This window comes from Myotis myotis, unplaced genomic scaffold (assembly GCF_014108235.1).
Source record: "Myotis myotis isolate mMyoMyo1 unplaced genomic scaffold, mMyoMyo1.p scaffold_m19_p_3, whole genome shotgun sequence".
NCBI lineage: Eukaryota > Metazoa > Chordata > Mammalia > Chiroptera > Vespertilionidae > Myotis > Myotis myotis.
This window is the reverse complement of record NW_023416335.1, coordinates 170,197,367-170,222,780: the sequence shown is the minus strand read 5'-3', so window position 1 is coordinate 170,222,780 and position 25,414 is coordinate 170,197,367. Positions and strand designations below refer to the sequence as shown.

The 25,414-nt window shown below is 44.2% G+C and overlaps 2 protein-coding genes across 10 annotated transcripts in view; one reads left to right on the top strand and one right to left on the bottom strand.

Annotated features, from left to right (window-relative positions):
- Window positions 1–6,620: 6,620 nt before the first annotated feature.
- Window positions 6,621–25,388, bottom strand: ZCRB1 (zinc finger CCHC-type and RNA binding motif containing 1). Of its 9 annotated transcripts, XM_036301245.1 has the most exons (9): window positions 25,249–25,382; window positions 24,262–24,347; window positions 21,709–21,737; window positions 19,483–19,594; window positions 16,840–16,947; window positions 12,709–12,821; window positions 12,537–12,612; window positions 11,601–11,747; window positions 6,621–6,765 (listed from the first exon to the last, which is right to left on the bottom strand). In XM_036301245.1, the coding sequence occupies exons 2-8, from the start codon at window positions 24,343–24,345 to the stop codon at window positions 11,616–11,618; spliced, it is 654 nt and encodes a 217-aa protein (XP_036157138.1). In that variant the 5' UTR covers window positions 24,346–24,347; window positions 25,249–25,382; the 3' UTR covers window positions 6,621–6,765; window positions 11,601–11,615. The 9 variants fall into 9 exon arrangements, with proteins under 9 accessions (XP_036157138.1, XP_036157145.1, XP_036157143.1 ...); XM_036301243.1 differs by lacking the exon at window positions 6,621–6,765 and having other exon boundaries at window positions 10,417–11,747; XM_036301246.1 differs by lacking the exons at window positions 6,621–6,765; window positions 25,249–25,382 and adding an exon at window positions 25,073–25,209 and having other exon boundaries at window positions 10,417–11,747.
- PPHLN1 (periphilin 1) overlaps window positions 24,991–25,414 on the top strand; it is a 105,525-nt gene continuing 105,101 nt past the window's right edge. Inside the window, exon 1 of the mRNA XM_036301236.1 lies at window positions 24,991–25,125. The gene's annotated coding sequence lies outside the window, so the exon portion shown is untranslated. The remainder of the gene's footprint in view (window positions 25,126–25,414) is intronic.

Genomic DNA, 25,414 nt, shown 5'->3' with positions numbered 1-25,414 from the left:
TCTCAAATTGTAGCTTTATTTTTCATTTTGCTACTATTATTATTAAAGAAAATCTTCTATGCTAGATACTGAAACACATAAATGAATGATAAAGCAAAAATTACATAATGTTTGATATAATAATTGCATCTCCCAGAACTATAACAAAAAGTGGTTGACTACTTATGACTTAAAACCTTAAGAGTGGTTTTATTTTCACTCTTCTCTGTAATTGGTGGCTACAGGTGATCAAATAGAGTATTTGGGTATACATTTAAGAAACTTAAAATGAGTACAGAATCTGATAGCTATGTTTCATCTAGATTTACGTCACATTTAGTGTTTGGCTGGGATGTTAGCCAAAAGAGATTTGCTATCCTTTCAGGAGATAAAATTATGGCATGAATCATCATCTCTCTAGTCTATTCCAGTAAAGATTTTTGTCAAAGGATTTTTAAAAGACAAACACAGTTCATAATTTGATGTACATGTGTTTCTGCAAATTGATTCTTGAATTCCAAACAGTATGGTGGAGAGGGTATGCGTTACCTACAACTACATGTTTGGGTGTATCAGAGGAGAATTAAGTGAAGGAATACAAAAACATGTTTTGTTTTGTTTTTTTCCTACTTAAAAGGAGGCAGAGGTTCTATATAAAAAGAGGCATGACATTTTCCAGGCTAACCTATTATTTATAGTACATAGAACACAAAAATATAGATGTCTTTGTGAGCGAGGAATTTAAAAACCAATTAACATGGCTTTTGACAGTTTAAGACAAATGCAGAAGGAGCTCATACTGAGATCATGATCCAGTACTACAGCCATAAAACATTCAGGTCCAGCCTTAGAATTCTGACCTTAGAATTAGCTATGGAGAGTAACACGTAGGTTTTAAAAGACCAGTCCAGTAAGATTGTATCAGGGTAACTAAGTATTTTTTCATTTACACTGGAATTTTTGGTTGATAAGCTTTCACAGTATGCCAAATTAATCATTAATCTTTTTTAAAAATATATTTTTATTGATTTCAGAGAGGAAGAGAGAGGGAGAGAGATATATAAACATCAATGATGAGAGAACCATCATTGATCGGCTGCCTCCTGCACACCCCCCACTGGGGATCAAGCCCGCAACTTGGGAATATGCCTTTGGCCGGAATCGAACATGGGACCCTTCAGTCCACAAGCCAATGCTCTATCCACTGAGCCAAACCAGCTAAGGAAACATTATTACAACATCTACGTATTAGCATCTGGCATTCTATTGATGTTCATTCTATTCATTCCCTTGATAATCATTTAAAAAATATATTAGAAAAAGAGAGTAGGAAGATAAAGCCCAAGCTAACTCCTATAACTTAAGTAAGATATGTTACTTAGATGGACTCTGCATAAACTTAAAGATCATCTAATATTACAGCCATAAAACATGTAGGTTATTTAGCTTCTCTTTGACTTGGTTTCTTCATCTGTAATATGAGCATCCTTGAGTTCTTAGGAGGATTACTAAATTGGAAAATACATTTAAAGTGTTTGGAATACTACTTGGCACATATTAAGCATTCAACATAGGATATATGTTATCAGTAGCAGTGGTTTGTATGTGAAATGGTGGCTTAACATGTAGTTATCTACACTAATAAAAGAGAAACATGGTAATTGGCGTACGACCGCTACCCTTTTCATTGGCTAATCAGCGAGATATGCAAATTAACTGTCAGCCAAGATGGCGGCTGGCAGCCAGGCAGCTTGAAACTAACATGAGGCTTGCTTGCCTCAGTGACGGAGGATTGGAGGATCGTTTGAGGAAACCAACATTCCCCACCTGCGGCTCCAGGCCTCTGAGCCTGCAGTTTCAAACACTGTAACAAATACCGCTGGACTTCAGCCAGCAGATTCGCAACATTGTATGTTGAACCCCATTATAACATATCTCATTCAAAGCATCTTACTAATTTGTTACTTTGTTTAACCTATGGGTCAAATAATATTTCTCTGAAAAAAGAAACTTACCAGTACACCAAAAAAGGTATTAGTTTGCCTCACAAACAACAGGATTTTTGTATATTTGTGTATAGTAAGGCAGTATAATAGGCATAATTATTTTTCCAAATGTATTTAAGTTCTGAATCACTCATCATTAGCTCTATGGGATAACTTCATAAAACTTGGTCCTAAAAAAATAACACCACTCTTTTCAATCTTCTGCACATTTTATCGTTTTCTCTCATAAATTCCAATTGTTTTAATATACATTCAACCCAATTTCCCCACCTCCTCTTTATAGTGTACAAATGGATACTTTCAAGTCCAGAGAAAGAAGAATAAAAGAGTGTCAGAAAAAGGGTTAACGACAAATGGAGATTAATATGAAAAAGGTGGGAGAAGGACGGCATGGAAAAGAGAGGTGTAAGAGAAGCACTGAGTCTAATCCAGTGCTGAGCTTAATCTGTTTCCATATCTGACAACAGACTTTGGAATTGTCTTTGGGCTACGGTAATCAGAAGACTTACATGGGTTCGATATTAAAGAGAACTCATTTGCATGGATGTCAGCAGACAAGCTGGTGCTTTCTCTCTGCTGGGAGCTCAGCTAGAACTTCTTACGAGTGTCTGCACATTCTCCATGTGGCTTGTTTTTCACAGCATGACGTCTGGGCTCACAAGGGAAGCTCCTGGAGTGCTTGCCCTCAGAACAAGTGTTTCAAAAAGCTCAGGTGGAAGCCTTAAAACTTCTTATGGCCTCGCATTGGAAATGTCAAAATATCACTTCCAATACAGTCTACTGACTGAGCAAGTCACTGAAAGTCAGCTCAGATTCAAAGAGAGGAGTTGGACTCCATCTTGGAATAAGACATGTAACAAAGAATTTGTAAGCATCCTTAATCAACAGCAAATTTAAAGGAAACATTTCTGCCCTAACCAGTTTGGCTCAGTGGATAGAGTGTTGGCCTGCGGACTCAAGGGTCCCAGGTTTGATTCCAGTCAGGGGCATGTACCTTGGTTGCGGGCATATCCCCGGTGGGGAATGTGCAGGGGGCAGCTGATTGATGTTTCTCTCGCATCAATGTTTCTAGCTCTCTATCCCTCTCCCTTCCTCTCTGTAAAAATTCAATAATATATATATATATATATATATTTTTTAAAGGAAACATTTCTAAAAATAAAAATCATTTTGAAAAAGAATTAAGAACTCAGTGCTAGGGTTTCCCAGAATTTTTGATAAAGTTTGAGAAATAGTGGTGAGCTTTGCAAGTCAGAGCCTCAGTAGGGGTAAGCCCTGTTAGCTACCAGGAGCCACCGGGGTTGCAGAGGAAGATGCTGACTATCATGTGTCTCTAGTGGCAGAAGCCTTTGTCTATCAGATCCCAGCTGCAGAACCTTGGCCTGAAAATGCTACATTATATCAGCAACTGAAAGGGGAGCAAATTTTGCTTTCTGACAATGCTGCCTCTCTAGCAGGCCTTTTGTGCTTATTGACTGTGTGACTTGGGGTATATTACTTCACCTCTCTGTGCCTCAATTCTGTCATCTGTATAATGATGAAAATAATACCTACCTAAAAGGGATTGTTAGTTTACATTTTTCAATAGTGGCCTGGTGCATAGATCCGTGCACATTGAAAGGAAATTAATTAGAAGAAATATTTTAATATCACTATTCGCCCTTTCTCTATAATAGAAGTGTCAACCAAATTCACGATCGACAATGACAGATCGAAACACACATGTGCGATTGGCGCCAGCGAGAGCTTTATATGTATCACGCATGTGCGAGTCAATTTAGCCATATCCTATCTAATAAAAGAGAAACATGGTAATTGGCGTACGACCGCTACCCTTCCCATTGGCTAATCAGCAAGATATGCAAATTAACTGTCAGCCAAGATAGCGGCTGGCAGCCAGGCAGCTTGAAACTAACATGAGGCTTGCTTGCTTCAGTGACAGAGGAAACCAACGTTCCCCGCCTGCCTTGCAGGCCTCTGAGCCTGCAGTTTGAAACATTGTAACAAATATAGAAGCTAAAAAAACCCCAGAAACCAGCTTTCAGCGAGCAGGGATCTCAGAGCTGGAGTCAGAGCTGGAGTTATAAATTGTTTTGAACCGAAACAAACCAGATACCTACTTTCAGCAGCGGAGGCCTAAGAGCTGGAGCCTCAGAGCTAAAGCTGGCCCAGAATTAAAAAAAGAAAAAGAAAAAAAGGAGCGGTTGGGAGCTTCCGTCACCCGCCAGGCTGAAAACAGCCCTCAGCCCCTCACCCAGACTGGCCAGGCACCCCAGTGGGGACCCCCACCCTGAAGGGTGTGTGACCAGCTGCAAACAGCCCTCAGCCCCTCACCCAGGCTGGCCAGGCACCCCAGTGGAGACCCCCACACTGAAGGGTGTGTGACCAGCTGCAAACAGCCATCATCCCCTCACCCAGGCTAGCCAAGCACCCCAGTGGGGACCCCCACCCTGAATGATGTGTGACTAGCTGCAAACAGCCATAATCCCCTCACCCAGGCTGGCCAGGCACCCCAGTGGGGACCCCCACCCTGATCCAGGACACCCTTCAGGGCAAACCAGCCAGCCCCACCCATGCACCAGGCTTCTATTCTATATAGTAAAAGGGTAATATGCCTCCCAGCACCGGGATCAGCGGAGCCGCGAGGCCTCCCAGCACCGGGATCAGCGTGACAGGGGGCAGCGCCCAAACCCCCTGATCGCCCTGTGGCTCTGTGTGTGACAGGGGGCGGGGCCACAACCTCCCTATCTGCCCTGCTCTGTTTGTGACAGGGGAAGGCGCCCCAACCTCCTGATCAGCCCTGCTCTGTGCCTGATACGGGGGAGGTCCCCAACCTCTGATTGCCCTGCAGCTCTGTGACAGTGGCGGCGCCCCAAACCCGATCGGCCCTGCTCTGTGTGTGACAGGGTAGAGCCATAACCTCCCCATCGGCCCCGCCCTGAGTGTGACAGTGGCGGCACCCCAACCCCCTGATCGGCCCTGCTCTGTGGGTGATATAGGGCAGCGCCACAACCGCCCCCCCCTCCACGGGCCCTGCTCTGTGTGTGATGGGGTAGAGCCATAACCTCCCCATCGGCCCTGCCTTGAGTGTGACAAGTGGCGGCATCCCAACTCCCTGATCCGCCCTGCTCTGTGTGTGACAGGGGGCGGCGCCCCAACTCCCCTATTGGCCCTACTCTGTGAGTGACAGGGGGGAGCTCCTCAACCCCCTGATGGGCCCTGCTCTGTGCGTGACAGGGAGGAGCTCACCAACCCCCTGATTGGCCCTACCCTGAGCGTGACTGGGGGTGGCATCGCAACCTCCCGATCCGCCCTGCTCTGTGCATGACAGGGATCGGCGCCCCAACACCCCAATCAACCCTGCTTTGAGCCCGACCAGGGGCTGCACGTAGGGATTGGGCCTGCCCTCTGCCACCCAGGAGCAGGCCTAAGCCAGCAGGGCGTTATCTCCCATGGGGTCCCAGACTGCGAGAGGGCACAGGCCAGGCTGAGGGACCCCCTCTTCCCCCCGAGTGCACAAATTTTTGTGCACCCGGCCTCTAGTACACACACACACACACACACACACACACACACACACACACACTAGAGGCCCGGTGCATGAAATTCGTGCATGACAGGAGGGTGTCCCTCAGCCCGGCCTGCACCCTCTCCAATCCGGGACCCCTGCCTGCCTGGTTGCCCCTAACCACCTCTGCCTGCCAGCATGATCCCCCTAACTGCTCTCCCCTGCCAGCCTGATCCCCCTAACTGCTCTCCCTTGTTGGCCTGATCACCCCTAACCACCTCTGCCCCGGCCCCCACCACTGTGGTTTTGTCCAGAAGGACGTCTGGAAGATATCTGGTCTAATTAGCATATTAGCCTTTAGTTAGTATAAACTAGAGGCCCGGTGCACAAAATTCTTGCATGGGGGGGGGGGGACGGTGTCCCTCAGCTTGGCCTGCACCCTCTCCAATCTGGGACCCTTCGGGGGATGTGTGACTGCCGGTTTAGACACGATCCCACAGAGACCGGGCCTAAACCGGCAGTCGGACATCCCTCTCACAATCTGGGACTGCTGGCTCCTAACTGCTCGCCTGTCTGCCTGCCTGATCACCCCTAACCCCTCTGCCTGCCAGTCTGATCACCTCTAACTTTCCCCCTAGCCAGCCTGATTGCCCCAACCTTGCCCCTCTGCCAGCCTGCCCTCTCCTACCTCGCCCCCCTGCTGGCCTGATTGCCCCTAACTTGCCCCCCTACTGCCCTGAGTGCCCTTAACCGCCTCTGCCTAAGCCCCCAGCCTAAGCTGCAGTCTGACCTCCCTCTGCAGGAGGCGACCTGGTAGATCAGGGGAAGGTGCCACCTCTATTACCCCGCTGCTGCTGCCACTGCCGGCCTGAGCTTGGGCCCTTTGCAGCTGTGCCTTGGCCCTTCGCAGCCTCATGTCCCTTGGCTGGTGCCGGCAGGGAACGTAGCCTCATGTCCCCCCGCCTCACCATGCATGCAGCCCTGCCCACCCGTGCCCGCCTGCCACGCATGCAGCCTTCTGCTGATCGGTTGTTATGCATGTGATGACCATTTGCATATTAGCTCTTTATTATACAGGATAGAATAAACTTGCTTAATTAGACCTGCTTTCTGATGTAGCTAAACTTTTTCCAGCCCAGTGAAGCACCCAACTTCTCTTTCAGGTAATTGTCAGCAACACAGCAGTAAATATCAACACGAAGCAGATTATTGTAGATCACGCAGGGAGAACAAAGGGTAAAATACTGAAGTGCAGCAGTGTTTCACCATATTCTGTGCAATTAGAAAACCTGAAGTCATTTTTAAGGTCCAACATTTCTTACTTCTTTTCAGTAGGGTCAAGTTTCTAAACTTTCTAAATCTCCGTTTTCTGGCAAATGAAAATAAAATAAAATTCCACCGAGTCTCCTATTTACCTACACCAGGACTTCTGTGAGGATCAAATGAGATGAGGCATGGGAAAATGCTTAACATACATTTGGTTAAAGCAGTGGTTCTAAACCTTCCTAATGCTATGACCCTTTAACAGTTTCTCATGTTGTGGTGACCCCCAATATCATTGTTACAAATTGAACATAATTAAAGCATAGTGATTAATCACAAAAACAATGTTATTATATATGTGTTTTCCAATGGTCAGAGGCGACCCCTGTAAAAGGGTCGTTTGACCCCCAAAGGGGTTGCGACCCACAGGTTGAGAACCACTGGGTTAAAGTGTGAAATGTTTGCACCTCCCTATAAAGCAAGTCATATTCCTGAGCTGAAGAAACTCCAAGGAGGCTAGTTGCTAGGTAGAGGAAGGCAGGGTTGCTACGTGATGTTATTACCCAGCACCCACAGCCAGTTTCTGGGCTGGGCTGGGCTGGGGGCTGCATTTCATGCCATGGGGTCTTGGCAGTGTTGACTGCGATTTGGTGGGGTGTCGGGGCCTGTGTCCCACATGGGGGAAGCTGAATGTGGCTTTGTCGGCATCAGGTCTGCAGTGCCGTTTCTTTGTAAATGGCCAGTGTGCGTCATGGCAGCTCCTGCATTGAGCGTCTGCTCCCTGCACATCATAGCAACCAGTCGGACAGTCAGAGGAACACTTAGCATAATAGCCTTTACATATATAGATATTTTTAAGACAGTGCCTGATGCATAGTGCTAAATATGTGATACAAATTCTCTCAGATAATTTTTAAAAGCTTGTGTTTGGATTTAAATCGTTTTGAGTATACACATAAAGTCCTAACCAAACTATAATATCTCCTTTATAAATTGTTTTGTGTTTTGCATAGAGCTATGCATCTGCAAAGATGTGATCAGAAATGCAACTCTCTGGGAAAAGAATTTGCTTAAGCCCACATTGTATAAAAGCTGTTATATTTCTGGTCAGCTTACTCTAGGTACCAGATCGTAACTAAAATTACTAATTGATTCTATCTATACCTAATTGATTTTATCTATACCTAAGGATTCTTAAAATTGGATCTGATAAAAGCAATTTTAAAAGTAATTGAGCCCTAGCTGGTTTAGCTTAGTGGATAGAGCATCAGCCTATGGACTGATGGGTCCAGGTTCGATTCCAGTCAAGGGCACATGCCTGGGTTGCAGGCTTGATCCCCAGTGTGGGGATCAATATATATATATACACATACATACATACTTATATACATACATATATATATATATACATACATACATATATATATACACACACATATATATATGTTTAAAGTAATTGATAGTCGTCTGGTTGGTGTGACTCAGAGGTTGAGCATTAACCTACGAACGAGGAGGTCACGGTTCCATTCTTGGTGAGGGCACATGCCTTGGTTTCGGGCTCGATCCCCAGCGTCAGGCATGCAGGAAGCAGCTGATCAATGATTCTCTCTCATCATTGATGTTTCTATCTCTCTTCCTTCCTCTCTGAAATCAATAAAAAATGTATTTAAAAAAAGTAATTGATGGTGGCTAAACCCATTCTGTGGACTTAGGTTTGTCTCTGACTGTAATTGTTTGCATTGTTACTTTAGTAACAGTGCTTATGGAACTGCTTTCCAAAAAGATTTTAATGTTTTTTCCATATTTTCTGCAAATAGTCTGTGAAATTGCTTATTATGGGAAATGGCTTCTTTTTGTTTGGTGCTGTATCTATATTTTCTCTGTGTCTCCTGCTCAGCTGCCTTGGTATTCTGTCCTTGACAGTGATGAAAGGAGAGCTTAAGATTCTTTTGACAGGATGTTATTTCCACATTGATTCCAACCTGAAAATAGATGAAACATTGTGTAGGAATACCCTTATTCTATGTGGGACATTTTAACCCATTCATCCATTTCTGAAGCTGAATGGCTCAGTTATGTGATTCCATGGCTCTTCCTGTCACCTATCACACTTCTATATATGATTTGAGTCTAAATGACTTATTTTATCTGTAGTATATTATATGCAAAACTTCAAGTACTTCAAGACCTCTAGATATGGTAGTCAAGGTTTTACTATTCATACATCGTAATGCCTACATATCTCATGATCACTGTTGTGATCATATATGTACACTTACCGATATAAAACAGAAATTACCATTTATCCTATCTAATAGACAAACATGGTAATTGACCATACCTTCGCTAAGCCTCCCATTGGCTAATCAGCACGATATGCAAATTAACCACCAACAAAGATGGCAGTTAATTTGCATACATAGGCTCCAAGTGGCGGAGGGAAGACTGAAGGCAAGCCGGAGCAGTGAAGATGGAAGACTGAAGGTGGCCTAAGTAAAGGCCGGAGTAAAGGCCTGGGTCCTGGGTGCCGGAGGAAAACCTGTGCTGGCAGCCAGGAGAAGGGAAGGCCTATTGCACGAATCTCTTCATGCAACAGGCCTCTAGTTACTTATAAATGTCCTACTATATGTGGTTTTAACTGATTTTTGTGATAATCTGAAAATTATAATTGGCAGTTTCAGAATAGGCATCTAGTCAAAAAAGCAAATGAATGAATAAATGATTGCAGAGGGAAAGCATCCCTTATATCCAGCACTGATTGACAAATGCTTTCAATATTAGAAAGCACCAAGTTTATTATGGATCCACAGTCCCTTTCCCTGAAATCCGTGGGGCCAGTGCCCAGAAACAGAGGGAACCAAATGAACCCCTGTGCTGCGGAGGGAGGTACACCCGCAATCTAAGGGAACCCCATGTCCCAGACCAAAGGCCGCCCAGCAACCCCCCTCCCCAACCTTCTGCAATCCTTAGGAGGCTCTGTCCTGCCTAGTTGGGAATCCCACCCCCAAAGGAGGTGCCCTCCTACACCTTTGGAAGCTCAGGTGGGTGAGAGGCAGATGGAGGGCTCAGTGAGAGATCTGGTTCCAGGGAAGGGCAGAGCACAAGCTGGAGCTCAGTGTGGTGGCCAGGGCTGAGGGGCTTAGAGGCCAGGTGTGGGCTCTTAAGATTCCTGGAGGCCACCTTCAGCGTCTAACCTGGGACCCTTCAGACCGCAGGCCAACGCTCTATCCACCAAGCCAAACTGTTTGGGCCCAGATTGATTTTTTTAGCCAGAATTTTCTCAGCTCCTTTAAGATCCTTTTTGGTCTGGTCATTTGGGTCTCCATTTCCTCAAATGTTTGTTGGTGCTGATCTGTCTGTTCATATTGAATATTTTCCTCATTGCAATCTAGATTCTTTGCTGGCAAGTGGTTAACACTTTCATCGCCTGTGTAGTTTTCAAAGTGGAAATATTTTTATTGCTTTTAGTAATTTAAGAAAACTAGTAAGTGGGTATTCTTTTTAAGAGCATTCAAACACTATAGAAATATACAAACACAGAAAATTAAAGGCTCTATAATCCCATTCCCATATAACTATCTGCAGAAGGTATGGGCAGATTTAGTCATACATAAAAAGATCTATAACACATAAAAAATGAGGCAATAATTAACTCTGAAAAAATATAATAGCACACTTGTTAGCTCAGAAGTGAACAGTATTTACATGGTCATTAAGTAAAAATGGACTTAACCAACAATTTTAACATAACCATACTGAAAAACGGAGGAAGGCAGTGGGGAGTATAGAAGATGGAAAAATCCTCTATCCCTTTATGAATTAAGTAGAAAAATATATGCATCTTATTTAGGAAAATATATGTACATATGAAAAGAAACACCTTAAATTAGCTGCTTTAGGGGAATGGAACTTGGGTGCCAAAGGCAAGGTAAATTAATGCTGTTTGGTTATAAGCATTTTAGAGCTACTTTATATTTTAGGGGAAATTATAATGTAATCCAGATTGGGATCAAGCTATAAGAAATAAGGTGACAAGCACCCATATTAAAAACAAAATTCTCTTGAAAATTTTTTTAATATTTAATAACAATACATCATTCAACTTTTTCCAGTCTTTATGAAGGTTTTTTCTTGCTGGTGAAATTTATTTTAAAAGTCCTCATGTAAACTAATCAAGGCTAATACATTTTTAAAATAAACCCTCAAACAAATCTTTTTAATATATACCTTATTTCCTGGGATGACAATAGCATTATTATATATTTTCTTTTTAATTAAAATATATTTTCAAGATTAATGGTTAATAACAAATCTTTATTATTAATACTCTCCTAAGGCAGGATAGAAGCATGATACTTTAAAATTTCTTTTCAATAACTACTTTATAGTAATTTTAAAAATATTTATTGATTTTAGAGAGAGAGAAAGGGAGATAGATAGAAATATCAATGATGAGAGAGAATCATTGACTGGCTGCCTCTTGCAAGCCTCACACTGGGGATTGAGCCTGTATCCTGGGCATGTGTCCTGACCTGCAATTGTACCATGACCTCCTTGGTTTCTAGTTGATGCTCAACCACTGAGTCATGCTGGCCAGGCTGATGTTCCACTTTTTTATGCATATATTGATTGATTCTTATATGTGCCCTGATTGGGGACTGAACCCACAACTTTGGTGTACTGGGATGACGCTCTAACCACCTCAACTATCTGGCTAGGGCGAACTATTTTATAGTAAAAAAATTACTTGGCATTAAGTATTTTTATGATCAAATTCTAAAAACAATCTTTAGTCCCAACTGAACTTGGTACTCTAAGATTAAATCTTTAAAAAAAATATTTACATAATAAATATAATTTTAATCACTAAGTTCTTCCTCATCACTGAAATACGTGCTCTTCTTTATCCTTGGGCGTCTTGAATCATCAGAGGTTGAGGGACCCCCTGAACTGGGTTTCCACTTTTTTTGTTCTTCTTCAATTTTGGCTTGCTGTAAGAAAACAAACAAAACCAGGAACCTGTTTATTATGGTACGTTAATTCAAAATAATGCAAAACCACATCACACGTGCCAACACTCCCCACCCTCCAAGTCTGTGCAAACAATTCTACTTCATCAGAATGCTCCTCCCTCACTCCCCATACATCCGTTTCACCATGTTACTCAAAATTATTTTAGGCATTTCTACTAATTAACAGGCACAGTAAATGAAGCCTACTTTCCATTCCTGCTGAAGGTGGAAATTATAAAATATGAAATTAGGTAACTAAAAGGAAAAATAAATTGACGTATACATTTACCATTTGTCAACTACATTAAAACAAAATATCTGGTTATATAAAAATTAGGAGATTATGTATCTTTCTTTAAAAAATATTTCATATATTTGTATTAGGGTCTTTAGTTGTCAAAAATATGTTTTTGGTTTTGTTTTGAAGCGAAGCTTCTTTCAAAGGTATCTTTTCAATATCTTTAATAAAATCTTTTCTGTTGGGCTAAACTCACTTTAATCAAATAGTTCTGCTCAATTCTATAATGAAAACAAATTATGATATTAAAAGTGCTATAGGGTCCTCAAAATCTAGGAGCCAATAGGAACTTTTCTATCATAATGTTTCTAAAGACCTTAGAAAAGTAGTCAGTCTCCTGAAGTTTAGGAGGAGAAGGGGAAAGACAGGTTGCCACAATGAGGAGATGATTAATAAAGTAAGTAAGGAATATAAAACTGTTAACCCAAGGCTGCTATGGCATGGTGCCTTTTAAAAAAACTACTTAGTACCTGGAAAGCTATGGCCTGACTGAGGCTGTCAAGAGAAGGATCTTCTCCTTCATCTTCACTTTCTTCTACTTCTTCACTAAATTAAAAAAAAATAAAACCAGAATGCATTTAACCAATAGTAAAAAGACAGAAACAACACTATAATGTATTTAGTAAGAGTGGATTTACATACATTTCTTCTTCTGGTTCAGGAATTTTCTTTTTTTTCTTTTTCTCTTTCTTCTTTGGAGGTTCACGTTCTCCAAGCATATTTTTAGGACAAGCATAACTTAAGTGTCCACTTTCCTTTTGTTTCCCATTAAAAAGGAAAGGAAAATATTATATTTGTTGTGTTATTAATAGAAACTTGCCTGGTACCTGAAGACTAAAAGGTGTTAGAACTTAAAAAAATAAAAAAAGATACTGTCACACTGGGAACATATATGAAGAAATTAATAAAACCCATTAATATTTAGAAGGTAATTTTAACTCCTAATAAGCTATTTTAACAATGAGAAAGTATTTTAGAAGTCCACAAAGACCTAAGAGTAAAAGAAGTATTCTTCCTCGGATGTCAGCTCCCCAGCCTCCCAGGGCTGCCCAAGGCTCAGGTAACCAGGGCCGGCCGAGGCTTGTGCAGCTGGCAGTGGCAGCAGCAGAGATGTGATGGGGGTGTCGCCTCCTGTCCCTGAGGGCTCCCGGACTGTGAGAGGGGGCAGGCTGGGCTGACGGACCCCACCCCCCTCCAGTGCATGAATTTTCATGCACCGGGCCTCTAGTTACTTGATAAAATTGGGACAAAACTATTCCTAACTCCCAAGATGTTGCTTAACATTCTGTTTCAAAAACAAATTTAGTTTCCTCATTTTTCCAAATTAATTTCATTTTGCTTCTTTCATATCTAGATGATCCCTGCACTGTCCAATTATGGTAACCACTAGCCATAATTCTTTTGTGGTTAGCGAGAACCCGTTTAAATTGATACGCATTTTAAGGGTAAAATATATACAAGATTTTGAAGACAATATGAAAAAAGAAAGTAAAATATCTTAATTTTAAAACATTAATTACCATAGTTTAAATGATTATATTTTACATTTTAGATACATTTTGGGTTAAGTAAAAGATTTAAATTTTATTTGTTTCTTTTTCAATGTGGCTACTAGAAAATTTAAAATTACATTTGTGGCTTGCATTGTATTCATATTTGACAGTGCTAGACTAACCATCTATCCTATCTAATAGAGAGGGAATATGCTAATTGACCCTCAGGCCATCACAAAGATGGAGGCGCCTACAGCCAATAAGGAGGGAATATGCTAATTGACTGCCACTCCTCAAAGACGGCGGTGCCCACAGCCACAAGATGGCTGGCGGGGAGGGCAGTTGTGGTAGATCAGGCCAGCAGGGAGAGGGCAGTTGGGGGCGAACAGGTCTGCAGGGGAGGGCAGTTAGTGGCAACCAGGCCAGGCTGGCAGGGGAGGGCAGTTAGGGGTGACCAGGGCTGCAGGGGAGGACAGTTAGGGGCGACTGGGCTGGCAGGAGAGGGCAGTTGGGGGTGACCAGGCCTGCAGGGGAGGGCAGTTGGGGGCGATCGGGCCGGTAAGGGAGCAGTTAGGTGTCGATCAGGCTGACAGGGGAATGGTTAGGGGCAATTAGGAAGGCAGGAAGCAACCGGTTGGGAGCCAGCAGTCCCGGATTGTGAGAGGGATATCCAATTGCCAATTTAGGCCCGATCCCACAGGCAGTTGGACATCCCCCAGGGGTCCCAGATTGAAGAGGGTGCAGGCTGGGCTGAGGGACACTCTCCACCCAAGAGCACGAATATATTAGTATACATAAAAGCCTAAGTGATCGGTAAGACCAAATGACCAGAACGATAGGTCGACCAGTCGATTTAAAACGCACTGACCACCAGAGGGCAGACACTAAACTGGCAAAATATTATAGAAACAGGCAATATCCCATTTTACACAAATATTTATGGGTCACTAAAATCTTTTAAGACAATAATATAAGTAATTAGTCAATACTTTTTAACCTAACAGTTTTCAAAGATTTAGAAACTGGAGAAAATGTCACTCTGTATCATCCAACTCAGGTTACCTTTTCATACTACATTTCTTTTTTTTCTTTTTTTTTTTTTTTTTTTGTTTTATTTTGAGTCCTCAAGAGCCCGACAGAGATATGGGGTGGAGAGAAGGTGGGGAAGGAGAAGCCGGAGGTGTGAGCGTGTGATTGGGGGCGGGCAGAGGGGGAAGGGAGAGGGGGAAGGTCGCCACCGAGGGCATTTCTGCTCCGTGTAGCCTCAAGGCCCAGAGGCAAGAAGGCTATTTATCTGAGATCACAGGCAGCAAGTTAACTTACCCGAGATCAGATAGTGAGCTCATCCAAGGTTACAGACAGTTAGTTAACTTGTCTAAGGTCACACGGCTCAGAAGTGGTGGGACCGGTTTCTGAAGGGGCCGAAAGGGACCTGTTCCCGCCTCTACCAAATGCACTCAGCTGATGGCAACATCTCGCTGGCAGCCAGGCCCAGCTCAGGGCCTCTTCCCGGGAAGCCCACTCCACACAGCACCTGCTGAAGGACAGACCCCATAGAGGAGAGGGACCCAGAAGGGGTGCCCGTGGGGGCCGTGGCCCTTCCCCCGGGGAGCTTCGCTCTGGGAACTGGGCCTCAGTCTGTGCTGGGGGTGGCAGTGAAGTGAGTGAAGTAGAATTATCTTTCTTCAGCAGAATGCAATTTTACATTGTAGTTCCTTAAATTAAAACTCATGTCAAGTTTATGAAATAGACCCTGTGAGGACTTCCTAGAGCAGCGGTTCTCAACCTGTGGGTCGTGAACCCTTTGGCGGTCCAATGACCCTTTCAGAGGGGTCGCCTAAGACCATCCTGCATATCAGATATTTACATTACGATTCATAACGGTAGCAAAATTACAGTTATGAAGTAGCAACAAAAATAATTTCATGGTTGGGTCACAACATGAGGAACTGTATTTAAAGGGCCAGAAAATCTGGGGCTGCTAAGAACTCCGGCCCTGGCTCACAGAGGTGCTTGGCTCCGGCTTCGGGGACATCAGCGCAAGAGCTTGCCAAGGCCGGGTCTGCAGGGTCCAGTCCACACTGCAAAGCCAGGCCTTCCAGGCCCTCCACGCTCTGGCCCGGCCGGCGTGCCCGCTTCGCCACCTCCTGCTCCGGACGGGCCATTCATCCCCCTCCTGGCCTTGGCTGTGTGCTCTAGGGTGGCCCTGCTGTGGGACTCTTTCCATTTTACATGCAGGAAAGCCGAAGCCCAGGCAGGCAAACCTGACTTGCTGGAGTCAGACAGGAAGTTGGCCGCCTGCTCTGGGTGCCCAGGTGGCGGGGGCCTGGCTGCTCAGCCGGGGATTCCCTCACGCTGGCAGGGTAGGCAGGGTTCAGGGAACGAAAGGATAGGAAGCTGGGCCTGTAACTGGTTACCATTTGGTTCCCAGACCAGAGAGGAGCTGTGGGAAAGCGTGGAGCTGAGCAGCAAAGAGAAGGAATGCGGTGGGTGGGGGCGGCCCCTCACTCTGCACCCTCCCTGGTTCTGAGGGTATGAGCTCTGCCTCCCTTCCTCACCAGGTGGGTGGGAGCTGCACTAACTGGAGACGGCCCCTCCTCTCCCGGCCCCTCCTCTCCCGCAGTGTGCCCTGTGGGAAATGGCCTCTTTGCTTCCCTTCAGCAACAGGGAATTCCCTTCCAAGGCTTTTTTAAAAGCCACCATTATTTGAGGATAGTTCTAGAACAGTCTTTACTTCTTTGATCCCTCTGGTGTTGCTCAGGACTCAGCTCTTCTTACCTGCAAACCCCTCCATTTCCTTTCCTTGGGCTCCACCTTCTCCTGTTCCTTCAAAGGCTCTTTTCCTTCAAGGTCTCTTGGAGGTCGCAGGACTCTGGGCTCGACCCTGGGCCCTCCTCTACCACCTTCACACCTACCTTGCCCAGCCCCATTGCCACCCTGCCGGCTCTAAGCACCACTCAGGACCCGCCAACTTCACATTTGTCCTTGCGTGTCCCATAGGCCTGCAGACCAAGCCTTGAGTACCATGATCACCCTTCCAGAACCTTCCCCCCTCCCTCTCACACCTGACTGCTACATCTAGACCCAACTCCACCATCTCTGGGTCCTGCTCTACATACTACATTTCAATTGAGTTTGCATAGACGAGTCAAGTCCCAGATTAAAACATCTTTCATAACCTGGTTTTAGCCACCCAGGAGTTTAGAAGAGCACAAATAAAATACTGGTGTGAAAGTACTGTACACTAGAGAAAATTACATTAAGTTTTAGCTATACTCACCCCACATTCATAACACTTAGATTTATCAAAGTAGTTTCGTCTTCGGATGAACTCAGCTGCTCTTCCATTGTCAATAGCAATACTTGCCTTTATCACTCTACCAAATAACTAAACAGGAGAAAATGTAAATGCAGAATATGTATTCACTGATCCCATTTCCTCAAACCTTCAATTCTATTTTCTTTTTTTAAATTAAATCTTTATTGTTCAGATTATTACATTAGTTACTCTTTTTTCCCACCATAACTCCCCTCCACCCAGTTCCCACCCCACCCTCCGCCCTCACTCCCCACCACTGTCCTCATCCATAGGTGCACGATTATTGTCCAATCTCTTCCCTCACCCCCACACCCTTTTCCCCCCTCCAAGAATAGTCAGTCCATTCCCTTTCTATGTCCCTGATTCTATTACAATCACCAGTTCATACTGTTCATCAGATTATTTATTCACTTGATTTTTAGATTCACTTGTTGATAGATGTGTATTTGTTGTTCATAATTTGTATCTTTACCTTTTTCTTCTTCTTCCTCTTAAAGGATAACTTTCAGCATTTCATATAATACTGGTTTGGTGGTGATGAACTCCTTTAGCTTTTTCTTATCTGTGAAGCTCTTTATGTGGCCTTCACTTCTGAATGATAGCTTTGCTGGATAAAGTAGTCTTGGTTGTAGGTTCTTGGTATTCATCACTTTGAATATTTCTTGCCACTCCCTTCTGGCCTGCAAAGTTTCTGTTGAGAAATCAGCTGACAGTCATATGGGTACTCCCTTGTAGGTAACTGAGTTTCTTTCTCTTGCTGCTTTTAGGATTCTCTTTCTGTCTTTTGCTCTTGGCATTTTAATTATGATGTGTCTTGGTGTGGTCCTCTTTGGATTCCTTTTGTTTGGGGTTCTCTGTGCTTCCTGGACTTGGAAGTCTATTTCTTTCACCAGGTAGGGGAAGTTTTCTGTCATTATTTCTTCAAAGAGGTTTTCAATATCTTGCTCTCTCTCTTATTCTGGCACCCCTATAATTCGGATGTTGGTACGCTTGAAGCTGTCCCAGAGCCTCCTTACACTATTTTCGTATTCTTTTTTCATTTTGCTTTTCCGGTTGGGTGTTTTTTGCTTCTTTGTATTTCAAATCTTTGACTTGATTCTTGTGACCCTCTGGTCTGCTGTTGGGAGTCTGTATAATATTCTTTATTTCAGTCAGTGTTTACTTAATTTCTAGTTGGTTCTTTATCACAACATTGAGGGTTTCACCAGTCTTCTTGAGGATCTCACTACATTTATCGGCAGTCTCACCAGTCTTCTTGAAGATCTCACTACATTTATCGGCGGTCTCACCAGTCTTTTCGAGGGCCTTATTAAGTTTATCGGCGGCTTCTAGACAGTTCTTTAAAGACCTTAAAAGTGTGGTTTTGAACTCTATATCCAACAGTTTGCTTTCCTCCAATTCTGTCGTTTGTGTCCTGTTTCTTTGTCTCGGCATTTTTTATGCTTCGCTGTGTCGACAGAGTTCCTCTCTGTGCTAACTGTCCCAATTACCTGAGGTAGACCCTCTTGGTGCACCCCCTTGTGGGCTTTGTGCACAGTCTTGTTGTAATTAAGCTTTGATTGTTGTAGTTATCACTGTGAGGAATTGACCTCCCGGCCAATTGGCTGTGAGAATCAGCTGTGTCTGCAGTGGGAGAACTTCTGTGCTGGAGACACCCCTCTGGGGCTAGACTTGCTTCGATGGGGCTTTGGTGCTCACTGAGTCTGCCCCCTGAGTGTGTCTTTTATGGTTCCACAGAGCTGCAAACTGGATGGTCCCACTCTGACCTCTGGGCTTCCTGGCTCCTGGATCTCTAGGGAGGTACTAATCTAGCCTTTGCCTGAGGCTATCCAGCAAAAGTCTCCCTGCAGGGCTTGGGCGGGGCGGGTCTCACAGGATCAACAGGGCGGGGTTAGCAATTATGGCTGCTCTCAGTCTTGCCCTCAGAGGCTCTGCTTCTCAGTGTCCCAGTAATCGCTGCAAGCCCCATGGAGAGAAAGCTGCCCTAGGGTTCTGAGCGATGCCAGACAGTCCCGCTTCTCCCATATGAGTCTGGGTCCCTAGAGACTCGCCTGGAATTGGAGCTCAGAGCCTGAGACTCCCTCCTGATTGAAAACGACAACCGTGCCCTCAGCTGCCAGCCCGCTCCGCATGCACTCTGCACCTTAGTATTTTACTTCAGCACTGCGCCTCCTCTGAGTCTTGGTATGCTTTTCTCTTTCCTCCTTGTTGTAGAACTTCCACTCAGCCAGCCTTCCTCTGGTTCTGGATGATGTCCGTTCCGTCTTTTAGTTGTATTTTTGAAGTGGTTGTTCGAGGCAGCAAACTCTGGTGTTTACCTATGCCGCCATCTTGGTTTCTCCTCTATTTTATTTTTTAGATTATTTTAGCAATTGCCTACTTAGGTGTGACAAATTCTGTTCTGTAGAATAGACTCTTACTTCCTTATTTGACTAATGTTTTGGAAAACCAGTACAGTTTTGGCATCTTTTCTTTTCCACATAAATAACCTTGGAACCTACTGATACCTGTCAGACTTGATCACCCACTACATCCCCATATTTTTGGCCTGGATGAGCACAAAGTCTTTTAGGTTAAAAACCTTATTGGGAATGAAAGGCTTACCTGTTTGTTGTTTATTGCCCTGGTGCAGTTTTGTGCAGAGTCTTTATCCAAAAATAAAATGAATGCAACACCTTTACTCTTCCTGGTATCTTTATCTTTCATTATAGTAACCCTTAAAAGCATAAACAAATAATTAAAAATAATGAAGCAGCAATAAATAAAACAGCTATTAATAACTTGGAAGACACCTGTATTCAAAAAGGGTAATAAAACATTTACATAGTAAGACCAATAAGTAGATTTGACAAATAGCTTATCTCTTCAAAGTTATGGGATATCAAGAATGGAAATAAGAAAGTATGATACTGATTTAACACTAGTGAACACAGGTATGATTAGGAGTATCTGACAAATCAAACTGTAATCAGGGGCTTAAGAATGAAGCAGAGATTACAGAGACAATGGGATCTTGAAGACTCAGCATAATTCCTCTTCTCTGCTAAGTCTTGTAGAAAAAAACAAAGTATTCTCTTAACAAAAAAAGTAAAACTACTTATTTTTTTCTAGGTTTTAGACTCTAACTACAGTCTTAAACTTCTTTTAAAGACTCTCCAGCTCTGTGGTTCTTAGCCATACCACCCAAAGTACATAAGTGGTAAGAGCAGAGTCTGCTCTTTCTTCTGATCCCTTACACATCCTTAGTTCTTTTTATCCATCATTATATGTCACTAATATAGTTTAAAAGACAATGTTCAATAGGGCTCTTAGGAGAAATGGCTGATTCCAAGGCTGGGATAGGGTATAAGGTGAACTATTTTAACTAGAAATACTTTCTCCATCTTTCTGCTAGCCTCTAGTGAAATCTAGTTATGTAAAAACTATGCCTCATCTCATCTAATAATAAAAGGGTAATATGCTAATTAGACCGGACGTCTTCCGGATGTCCTTCCTGACGAAGCCAGGGCAGGGGGAAGCCAGGCCAGGTCCCGGGTGTCTGCGGACAGCACAAGGGAAGCCAGCCTGGGTCTTGGTGGCAGCCGGAGGCGGGAAGCAGCCCGGGTACTGGGTGCCTGCGGATGGCCTGAGGGAAGCCACCTGGGTCCTGGGTGCCTGGGGGCAGCTGGAAGAGGGAAGCAGTCTGGGTCCCAGGTGCTTTCCGGTGGCCGGAGGAGGGAAGCCTGGGTCCCTGGTGCCGGAAGGAAGCTGGTGCTGGCAGCCGGAGAAAGGAAGGCCTACTATTTCACGAATTTTCGTGCATTGGGCCTCTAGTGTATTATAATAAACACTCCTTTAAGGTTGTTTCTATTATGTTAAAAGAAAAAGATAGATGCAAATGGGAAACTAGTTTCTCAAAAGAGTACATCTATTTATTTATTCATGTTGTCATTCAGTCACTCAATTAGCTGCAAGTCCAGGCACTAAACATTGATAAAATAAAGGCAGTAAAGCAATGTCACTCCCTCATTTAAAATTCTTTAATGGATTCCTGTTGTTCTTAGGATGAAAACCAAATATCTTGAAACTTGGCCAAAAAGCAAGATTAGGAACCCGCTTCCATCTCTTGGCATTTCTCCCTCTTGTTCACTCATCTCTGGTCATATTGGCTTTCTCTCTGTTTCATGATGTCACTTTATTTTCTCTTGCCACAGGGTCTTTGCACAAGCAGTTTCTTCTACTGAAAATGTTTCTTCCATTTGCTTTGCCTACTTAACTCTCACTCAGTCTTTAGTTTTCAACTCAAAGGATCCTGACTTAGGCAACTCTACACTCACTACCTAGACTAGATCAGGTCTTCCCTGATATAGGTCCTTACAACTCTGTGTCTTTAACTTCATAGCATTCTCTTAATTATATATTTGTATGGAAATTCATTTGGCGATTCTGACAGACAGGGACAAAACCAAAAAAGGTAATGGTAGGGTTAAGGGAGTAGGCTCTGGAATCAAACTGTTGGATTTAAATAGTCTCCACTACAAACTAGCAATATAATTTTAGGTTTACTGTGTGCTTCAGTTTTGTCATTTATAATAATAACAGGATATTAACAGTATTTACCTTAAAAGGCAGTTGTCAGAATTTAATTGAGTCAAGAAAATTGTACATGTTTACATACATAGAAAAATGACATATATATGTAAAAATGTTAACAATAGTATTTTCATTTACTTTGTTATATCAAATATTTGTTTTATAAAATATAGTAAATTGACTACCATTAAAAATAATGGAGAAGTAAATTAAGATAAACTTTTAAATGAAGTTTCAAAATTTTATGCAAATACTTACTTTACAACTTTGCCATATTTGGAAAATATCTGAAACAAAGTAACACATACCAATTTACAATTTAATTTAAAAATCACACAAAAACATTAAATTTTCATGTTGCATACACTTGCCATATTCTTTGTTATAGTTTATGAAAAATTTTAGGCTTTAGTCTGTAAGATAAATTTTTTTAGTGACTAGAATAATATTTTTAATTTTGTTATTGGAGTCCAGGTATCTGTCTCAGTTTCTAAATTTCTGACAAACGAGCACATACAGAGGAAAAAACCCACTCTTCAGGTGTGGTTGATTGAAGGCACACACATTATACAGTTGCTGTGTTATTGTGATATACCCATGGCAACTATCAACCCCACCACAGCTCCAAAGAATCCTTGTATTTCAAATAAATATGTTGTACAATATCATGATTCCCAGCCTGCTCCCACCCAATCAAGCAACCTGTTTCAGAAGACAGATCCTTAGATTGCTTATAAAACAAAACATAAAACAAAGCTCCAGTAATGAAAAATCCATTCCCCAAATCTCTTTCTGTCCCCCCTTAAAGTATTGGTGAAACTTTATAGTTGGCCCTTTCTTCTACATCTTCACCCTAAGCAATCTCACAATTTCACTTATTGTTTCAGCCAATACTTATATACTAACTAGAGGCCTGGTGCAGGAAGTTCATGCATGGGTAGGGTCCTTAGGCTTGGCTGGCCATCAGGGCCAATTGGGGCCTTCCGGCTGCTGGCCAGGGCCTTTCTTCGTTCCATGCTGCCCCATGGAGGTCAGCACACATCATAGTGAGAGATCGAACTCCCTAGGGGACACTTTGCATATTAGCCTTTTATATATATACTAGAGGCCCGGTGCACAAAAATTTGTGCACTCGGGGGGGAAGGGGGGTCCCTCAGCCTGGCCTGTGCCCTCTCGCAGTCTGGGACCCCTCGGGAGATAACGACCTGCTGGCTTAGGCCTGCTCCCGGGTGGCAGAGGGCAGGCCCAATCCCTAGGTGCAGCCCCTGGTCGGGCTCAGAGCAGGGCCGATTGGGGAGTTGGGGCACTGCCCCGTCATGCACAGAGCAGGGCGGATCGGAAGGTTGCAATGCCACCCTTAGTCACACTCAGGGTAGGGCCGATTTGGGGGTTGGGGCACCGCCCCGCCACGCACAGAGCAGGGTGGATCAGGGGGTTGGTGCGCTGCCCTGTCACTCACAGAGCAGGGCCCATCAGGGGGTTGGGGAGCTCCCCCCTGTCACACACAGAGCAGGGCGGATAGGGAGGTTGTGGCCCCGCCCCCTGTCACACACAGAGCCGCAGAGTGATCAGGGGGTTTGGGCGCTGCCCCCTGTCACGCTGATCCTGGTGCTGGGAGGCATATTACCCTTTTACTATATAGAATAGAGGAATGGTGTACAGGTGGGGCTGGCTGGTTTGCCCTGAAGGGTGTCCTAGACCAGGGTGGGGGTCCCCACTGGGGTGCCTGGCCAGCCTGGGTGAGGGGCTGAGGGCTGTTTTCAGGCTCGTGGGTGACTGAAGCTCCCAACTGCTCCTTTTTTCTTTTTTTTTTAATTCTGGGCCAGCTTTAGCTCTTGCTCCAGCTCTGAGGCCTCTGCTGGGTTCTATAATCGAGACACTGTATCAACTCCAGCTCTGAGATCCTGGCTCACTGAAAGCTGGTTTCTGGGGTTTTGTTCATCTTCTATATTTGTTACAATGTTTCAGACTGCAGGCTTAGAGGCCAGCAAGGCAGGTGGGGAACGTTGGAATCCTCCGTCACTGAAGCAAACAAGCCTTATGTTAGTTTCAAGCTGCCTGGCTGCCCGCCGCCATCTTGGCTGACAGTTAATTTGCATATCTTGCTGATTAGCCAATGGGAAGGGTAGCGGTCATATGCCAATTACCATGTTTCTCTTTTATTAGTGTAGATAGTTCCTATTATATATTGCTTCTTAGAAAAGTGTTTTTGAATATATTAATATATGCAATCAATGATAATAAATTTTGAGTCCTCTGAGTAATTTGTGTAATGCTGGAATGTGGTATAACTGGATTGCTGTGTAGCCACACTGAATTCTGAAGGCAATACAGACAGCTTTCCATAGAACACTTTCAAAAGGCTTCTCAATTCACTCAGAGTCCTTACCATTATCTGTGTAGGCCTTATAAGGCATCCCTGCATGGGCTTACCTCCGACAGCTCCTCTTCTTCTCTTCACTTGATTTACTGTGTGCCTGAAATGCTTATCCCCTAGACAGCTGCCTTTACTTCCTTCAGGTCTTTACTCCGCCTGAGGACTGAAGGATCTCAGGCTCGATTCCAGACAAGGGCAAGTACCTTGGTTGTGGGCACATCCTCAGCGGGAGGTGTGCAGGAGGCGGCTGATCGATGTTTCTCTCTCATCGATGTTTCTGACTCTCTATCCCTCTCCCTTCCTCTCTGTAAAAAATCAGTAAAATATATTTAAAAAAAAAGAATTTTACCAAGGAGAACTGTTTGCTTTAGCTACAATTATTTCTCAAATAGATAATTCAGAAGGTAATAGTACTATTAATAAAACTTACTTACCCGGTATAAGTCATTGTTGGTCAGGGAAAAGGGCAAGTTGGATACATACACTGTACTTTTACTTGGGGCCAATCCACCACTCATTTCTAAAAAGAAAAACGAACAGATCCAAAAGCAATCTAAGCCAGTATAGTCTTCATTCCAAGTAAGACCCAATACGGGCAACCACTGATTTAATTATGCCAGATTCATACACCTTCCTTACTGCTTAGGAATAATAGTGAATAATGACTCTCAGTTGGGTGAATTAAGAAATTCCTTTTCTCCAGACACCACTTAAGAGAGTTTTCTGGTCCTATTTCACGTGGATTCTTCACACTAATTAACCCTTTTAGTGCCGGCCTCCAGTGTGAATGGGGAAGTGCAGTTTAAACAGATGAGAGAAAAACCGGGCGTTACTAATCTTCCCTCCGGCTGAGAGCAAACAGTGCTTTTAAATATGTGTAAGACTTCGCATACACACAGCAGGGAGAGCCTGGGGCCGCAGAAAGAACGTCAGCCACTGATTTCCACTCATACTGTGGCTGGGTGCCATACCTTCCTGGTTGTCTTACTATTTTTCTCTGGAATGGCATCAAGAAGACATTTTAGCCCCACATTTGGATGCACATAAAAGTTCAGCAAACTTCCTCAAAGTCCCATCTGGCTCCACCACGGTCTAATTTTCGGTCTCAGAAGCGCGTGTGCTATATCTTTAAGACGGGGGTTCCGAACGCTCACAAACGGCAACACGCGGATTCGAAGGCGAGCCGGTTCGAAGGGCCGGGCCAGACGCTCGGGGGGATGGACGCGGACAACGTCAGAAACTCACAGCGGTAGCGCTCGTTAGACAAGGTTCCCGCTGGAAACGCGTCGGCCGTGCTGGTGGGGACCGCGCAGGCGGCTAACGGGGAAGGTCCGGGCAGCCAAAGGCCCGTCCTGTGGGCGGCGGGGCCTGGGGAGGGAGGGGCCGGCCGGCGGCCAGGCCGCAGCCGAGGCGGCGTTTACCTTCCAGTGGGGCGGGCCCGGGCGGTCGGTAGAGCGCGAGCCCTCGGCTCCGGGGGCGCTCAACCCCGACGACTCCTTCCCCCTCGCAGGGGCCGCGGCATCGCCGGGGCTGGGAAGGGCCTGGCGCCGCGGACGAGAAGGCAGCGCCTCCAAAGCCTCTTCCCTC